This window comes from Tachysurus vachellii, chromosome 23, assembly GCF_030014155.1.
Source record: "Tachysurus vachellii isolate PV-2020 chromosome 23, HZAU_Pvac_v1, whole genome shotgun sequence".
NCBI lineage: Eukaryota > Metazoa > Chordata > Actinopteri > Siluriformes > Bagridae > Tachysurus > Tachysurus vachellii.
The window spans coordinates 565,006-572,505 of NC_083482.1; the positions used below are offsets into that span (position 1 = coordinate 565,006).

At 41.4% G+C, this 7,500-nt stretch overlaps 1 protein-coding gene across 1 annotated transcript in view; it reads left to right on the forward strand.

The window, feature by feature from the left end:
• The first annotated feature begins 955 nt into the window (after positions 1–955).
• Positions 956–7,500, forward strand: part of LOC132838870 (low-density lipoprotein receptor-related protein 1B-like) — a 209,091-nt gene continuing 202,546 nt past the window's right edge. Inside the window, exon 1 of the mRNA XM_060859502.1 lies at positions 956–1,088. Coding sequence (XP_060715485.1) covers positions 1,004–1,088 — 85 coding nt within the window. The 5' untranslated portion in view covers positions 956–1,003. The remainder of the gene's footprint in view (positions 1,089–7,500) is intronic.

Here is a 7,500-nt window from a genome sequence, read left to right on the forward strand (position 1 = left end):
TGAGTGCGAGTGTGTGAGTGCGAGTGTGTGAGTGCACATGAGTGTGTGAGTGTGTGTGTGTGAGGGAGAGAGAGAGATTATTTGCTAATGACAGCTGTAATGGTTGTTAAACACTCACATATTCAAATGAATGAGAACACACCCCTGAACACACCCCTGAACACACCCCTGAACACACTCCTTGAACACACCCCTGAGGGTCAGTGTCGTCCCCTATTCACTACACAGTGCACTATTTAGGGTGTAGTGTTGTCACAATTCTCAGTGGTGTGATATCAGTGTACTTATCACCTAAAACATACAGTGATGTGTGTGTCAGGATCAATGCCTGAGAGAATAAACACTGTGTGTGTTCAGGGATTAAACACCAGTTGTGTGTTTGACACTGAACACTGTTTTGTTGTGTTAGAGTAGATGGTAATGTGTAACAGCAGTGCTGTCTGAATCTCTTACTGCTGCCCTACATACTGTTCCACACAGAACAGGCTAGATCATCCTATACTGTAGTGTAGGAGTGAGGGAGTCATCACACACACACACACAAATATATTAAACAAATTATATACACCCTTATTAAACCACACACATTTATAAAGCCACTTTCTTACACACACACACACACACACACCTGGTGGGAAAGCCGTGAAGCAAGTGTGTCTGTGTGTGTGTAAGTGAGTAGTTTGAGAGTGAGAGAGAGAGAATATGTGTGTGTGTGTGTTTGCGAGAGAAAGACAGAGACAGAGAGAGAGAGAGAGAGAGAGAGAGAGCGAGAGTGCGCGCGCGCGCGCGAGAAAGAGAGAGTGCGCAAGATACAGAGTGAGTGTATGAGAGAGTTCCAGTCAGGCTCGAGACCGGCTCTCGCGCGCCTCATTAGTACTCCAGTGCTCAGTGTTAGTGCTCAGTGTTAGTGCTCAGTGTTAGTGCTCAGTGTTAGTGCTCAGTGTTAGTGCTCAGCAGTTGGGTTTCTTTTTACATTTTTTTAGCCGCGGACCAAATTGGCGCGATGTCCGAGTTTCTTTTAGCGCTTTTGACCCTAACCGGATTATTTCCTGTGTGTGACATGACTTCAGTGTTCGGAGCTGAACACAGTAAGTGTTTATTTTACTGAGCATTTATTTCTGTTTACTGTCTGAATCTTTAATGGTCTCCTGTGGGAATGTATTTGTTGTTAAACATAGATGTTACATACCTCTGAGTTTACACTCGATTAGGGGTTATTTATGGTACTGATGGTACTGAACAGTACTGATGGTACTGAACAGTACTGATGGTACTGTACGATACTGAACGGTACTGATGGTACTGTACGATACTGAACAGTACTGATGGTACTGATGTTACTGAACGATACTGATGGTACTGAACAGTACTGAACAGTACTGATGGTACTGATGTTACTGAACGATACTGAACAGTACTGATGGTACTGATGGTACTGTACGATACTGAACAGTACTGATGGTACTGAACGATACTGAACAGTACTGATGGTACTGATGGTACTGAACAGTACTGAACAGTACTGATGGTACTGATGTTACTGAACGATACTGAACAGTACTGATGGTACTGATGGTACTGAACGATACTGAACAGTACTGATGTTACTGAACGATACTGAACAGTACTGATGGTACTGATGTTACTGAACGATACTGAACAGTACTGATGGTACTGATGTTACTGAACGATACTGAACAGTACTGATGGTACTGAACGATACTGAACAGTACTGATGTTACTGAACGATACTGAACAGTACTGATGGTACTGATGTTACTGAACGATACTGAACAGTACTGATGGTACTGATGTTACTGAACGATACTGAACAGTACTGATGGTACTGAACGATACTGAACAGTACTGATGTTACTGAACGATACTGAACAGTACTGATGGTACTGATGTTACTGAACGATACTGAACAGTACTGATGGTACTGTACGATACTGAATGTACTGATGGTACTGAACGATACTGAATGTATTGATGGTACTGAACGATACTGAACAGTACTGAAGTTACTGAACGATACTGAACAGTACTGATGGTACTGTACGATACTGAATGTACTGATGGTACTGAACGATACTGAATGTACTGATGTTACTGAACGATACTGAACAGTACTGAAGTTACTGAACGATACTGAACAGTACTGATGGTACTGAACGATACTGAACAGTACTGATGTTACTGAACGATACTGAACAGTACTGATGGTACTGAACGATACTGAACAGTACTGATGGTACTGAACGATACTGAATGTACTGATGGTACTGAATGATAATGAATGCACTAATGGTACTGAACGATACTGAATGTACTGATGTTACTCTCTCGCGCTCCTCTCTCGCGCTCCTCTCTCGCGCTCCTCTCTCGGTTATGCCGCTATAACGGATCTCTGCACTGTCACCGAGTTTTAATAAACGAGGTGTAAAAGAATGAAATGTACGCTAGTGTTCATTAATGTACTAACAGCTCAAATCGCTGTACAAGGTCATTATCTCATTATCTCTAACTGTGGTTATGACATCATCAGATTAACAAAATTGTTTTTGTTTCATCTTTAGACTATAAGATTATATTAGAATATAACATGATATTATCAAATATGCTTAAAGATGCAAAGCATAAAAAAAGGTGAATAAACACAAAGATCTAAGAATATGATGGTCAGGGGGTGCACAAACTTTTAGCACTACAGAGTATAAATTCTAATATATATTTTAATGACATTAGTCTCTCTGAACATGAGCAGCAGGTGTTAATGTTCAGGACAAAGCGTCAGTGTCTTTCTGAAATAAACAGACATCAGGAACAAGTTCATCCTCATGTAGATTAGCTACAATCTAGAATGCAGCCAATCAGAGCCCTTGCACAGAGAGACACGCCTCTACATCTCTTCTCCATTTAGAATTAATAAACGCAAAGGAAGTGGATTCATCGTCCTCTTGTCCAATCAAATCATAAACACACAGCGGGACAGATGACAGAAGTATGTGTTGAGTGATTTAAAGTTTTTGTGGTGTTATGATGCTACATACTGTAGCACGAACCCTGTCCAATCTAGAATGGAGCTTTGTTGAGTAAGTGTAATCACGTCCGTGTGATATAATGCACTGCTCAATGAACTGTGACATGTTTATCAGATTAATATCAGACCTCGTTACCTCGATCTGTGTCTGTTCACATGTGTAAATACATTATGTGCTAAACTGCTTCCTGTAAAGCCCACTGGAGTATTTCACATTAATAAACACTTAGCCTGGGGACTGGGGCTGAAATCATTACTCCACTAACTCCAGAATAAAAAATCAGCTTTGTTTAGTCCATTTACTTTAACTACACCAACAGCGTTATTACTGACGCACAAGCCGCTAAACTCCGGACATGTGACGATAACACAGATGCTTCAAAATGACAAACGGAGGAACGTGGAGAAAGCAGCGAGGGGCGAGGAGGAGATTCAGTGTGTTTTCTGTAAGTCTGAACTGGTGTAGCACAAAAGTACAAGTTCAGTGCTTCAACATCTCATCCAAAAACACTCAGTCCTCACATCAGGTCCACTGAGTCGCACAAGGTAACGTTAGCGTTCATTTTTAGCCTAAATCATTATGGATGCTAGTTGAAATGAAGGCCTGTAAATATGTATGTTGGTTGTGGCTGTATGTAGTGACTATTTAAGACTGTCAATCAATATGGTGGCTAGTAATGATGTCCCCCAAACACACACACACACACACACACACACACACACACACACACACACACCTTGAAGAGAGACACCAGAGAATTTAATATTCAACTATTTGTTTATCTAAAAGGTAAACAAATTGTTTGTTCATTTTAACAGACCTGTATTTTCTCTTGCATATTTAGTTTTCCCTTCTAATAAAGAAAAAGTAATGTGATGACTCCATTAATCAATAGAATAATCTGCAAAATACTCCATTACTAAAATAATCGATCTGCAGTCCTACTGGGGACTTTATAGATGTTATAGATGTTGAAGTCTGCTGTAAGACTCTGAATCCAAGGCTGCTGTGGTGTTGACATTAACGTTCTGCTTCTACAGGTAAACTACAGAGACGGCCAAGTCACCAAAACTCCTCCACAGCTGAGGGGAGACAATTTGAATTCTGGATTTAAAGAGATTATAAAATCACGCAGTGGAATTTTATAGAAATCCTGAGATGTAGAAAGTGTATCACAGTAATTAGACACGATCATAGTCTAATTTAATCAATAAGTAAGTTAGAAACGTAAAACATTGATGCCTTACAGTTTGTGTTCACATTCTTTTGACAGTGTGTCAGGAGTTCTTTGGACAATCCCTTGACCACTAGGGGGGGCTGACAAACGGTTTATGTGTGTATTATTGTGTTAATTCCCATGGGGGCCGTGACACACCCTTTCCTAATGTGATTCAGGGCTCTGTACAAGCTTGCACCTTGTCTGCGGGGGTCAGTCGTTGTCTCACTATCAGAACACGTGAACGTGTATCTCAACATCGTCCAGGTTTTAGAGAACTGTTTATGTATAGTTACGATCATGTAATGTTAAGTAAGTTGCCATGCTGTAGTTATGTTCCATTTTGTAAGATGTCTTTTGTATAGTTTATGTGTAATTAAAGGTAGTTAACGCACCGTGTCCCTGCGGTTGGACCTGACTTGCTACAGTGTGATGTGGATAAGACCATTGGTGGAGGTCCGGGTTTGAGCCCTGCGTCTGGTGGCGTTTCTCTGTCTCATTTCATTTTACTCAGTGTAATGTCTTGTCTCTTTTTAGTCCCTTTATAGTCTCACTGTAGTCTTTCTATCTGTTTTTGTCTTCTGTCTAGTCCCTTTTCTCTCCTTCTCTTTTGTGCGAGTCTTTATTTCTCTTTCTCTGCTTCTTTCTACTTCATTTCTGTATTGATCAGAGCTCAGGTTTTGGTCCTATTCTGGTCTCTCAATTCATGGAGGAAAAAAGTTAATTGTGACGTCATACAGTATATTTATAAGTCTGATTTTGTTCCAGCAGTTTTGACCATCAGATAACGCAGAACCTGAACTGTGGCTCCAGGTAAGGAGTGTGTGCTGAGAAGTTTTGTTCTTCTATACTGTAGGCCCTTATAGAGAGTGATTGATGTATTGTCAGTGCATCTTTGTAACTCGTGTGATGACGTTCAAAGATAAACACAATGATCAAAAAATGCAACTCAGTAAACTTGCAGTTATGAGAAAGATATTGTCACAATTACCTTTATATTTTTTTATTGGTGCTGGAAATGGGCTTCCATACTTTCTTTAAAATATAGACAGGTGTGTCTCTGTGTGTGTGTGTGTGTGTGAGAGTGTGTGTGTGTGTGTGTGTGAGCATATCTGTTTGTGTGAGCATATCTGTGTGTGTGAGTGTGTGTAAGTGTGTGTGTGTGTGTGTAAGTGTGTGTGAGCATATCTGTTTGTGTGAGCATATCTGTGTGTGTGAGTGTGTGTGTGAGTGTGTGTAAGTGTGTGTGTATGTGTGTGAGCATATCTGTTTGTGTGAGCATATCTGTGTGTGTGTGTGTGTGTGTGAGTGTGTGTATGAGTGTGTGTGTGAGCGTATCTGTGTGTGTGTGTGTTTGTGTGTGAGTGTGTGTGTGTGTGTGTGTGTGTGTGTGAGCATATCTGTTTGTGTGTGTGTGAGTGTGTGTGTGTGTGTGTGTGTAAGTGTGTGTGAGCATATCTGTTTGTGTGAGCATATCTGTGTGTGTGAGTGTGTGTGTGAATGTGTGTGTGTGTGTAAGTGTGTGTGTGAGCATATCTGTTTGTGTGTGAGTGTGTGTGAGTGTGTGTGTGTGTGTGTGAGTGTGTGTGTGTAAGTGTGTGTGAGCATATCTGTTTGTGTGAGCATATCTGTGTGTGTGAGTGTGTGTGAGTGTATGTGTGAGCGTATCTGTGTGTGTGTGTGAGTGTGTGTGTGTAAGTATGTGTGTGAGCATATCTGTTTGTGTGTGAGTGTGTGTGTGTGTGTGTGTGTGTGTGAGTGTGTGTGTGTAAGTGTGTGTGAGCATATCTGTGTGTGAGTGTGTGTGTGAGTGTGTGTGAGTGTGTGTAAGTGTGTGTGTGTAAGTGTGTGTGAGCATATCTGTTTGTGTGAGCATATCTGTGTGTGTGAGTGTGTGTGTGAGTGTGTGTAAGTGTGTGTGTGTGTAAGTGTGTGTGAGCATATCTGTTTGTGTGAGCATATCTGTGTGTGTGTGTGTGAGTGTGTGTGAGTGTGTGTGAGTGTGTGTGAGTGTGTGTGTGAGCGTATCTGTGTGTGTGTGTGAGTGTGTGTGTGTGAGCATATCTGTTTGTGTGTGTGTGAGTGTGTGTGTGTAAGTGTGTGTGAGCATATCTGTTTGTGTGAGCATATCTGTGTGTGTGAGTGTGTGTGTGAGTGTGTGTGTGAGCGTATCTGTGTGTGTGTGTGTGTGTGTGTGTGAGGGTGTGTGAGGGTGTTTGAGTGTGTGTGTGTGAGTGTGTGTGTGAGTGTGTGTGTGAGCGTATCTGTGTGTGTGTGTGTGTGTGTGTGTGTGAGGGTGTTTGAGTGTGTGTGTGTGAGCGTATCTGTGTGTGTGTGAGAGAGAGAGAGAGAGAGATAAAGAGATGGATGGTGAAGGAGTAACACATTGAGGCTCAGTGTAGGTTGTTTATGTTGACTTGGTGTCCTCACACCACTGGACCAGACAGTTACCTGCATGTCGTCTATATGTAAAGTGATGACTGGTGACAGGAAGTAACATTACAGACCCAGTAACATCAGGTTTATTGTGGATTCAGAGCTGTGTTATTATTCACTGGGGATGAGAAATAAAGAATAAAGTGTTGTCCAGTGTGCAGTTCTGTTGATGTTCTAACAAGCCGTCTGCCCTCCGGTGATGTGTGCACACTTGTGTGGTATTAACACCTCCCCTGAACCCTGTTAGAGGAAGGTGGAGTTCCAGACTTCGTCCAGCAGACTTCAACATAACAAACGACAGAAACACTGGACTGTAAAAAATAAAAACAGCATCTCAACATATTTTTCTCCTGCCTGGATCCTCAGGCCTGTTCTAGTCATGTTCAGACCTGGTTCTCTCTGGTGAACAGTTGTGCATGTTCAGCCATCACGTTTCTTTAGAACAAACTGGACATTTATTACTGGACTGACAGGAGGAGGAGATCAAACCTGAGGATATTTAATGATCTCACTGAATGTATGACATGATGACATTTGATCTAATGTGATTTAATGGATCTGATCGATACGTGACTGTATGATATTTTACTCTGAATCTGGTTAAGGCTGAGTGTTGTGTGTGTGTGTGTGTGTGTGTGTGTGTGTGTGTGATGGTGACATAGAGAAGGATTCTTCTGTCAGAGAATCAGAGTTATGGTCAAATCACGTCACCAACCTGCTACATTATTTACACATCAATTTAAAAATAAGAATCTTTTTTCTACATGCACATCATTTCCTTCCTTCTACACATCATGGACCATC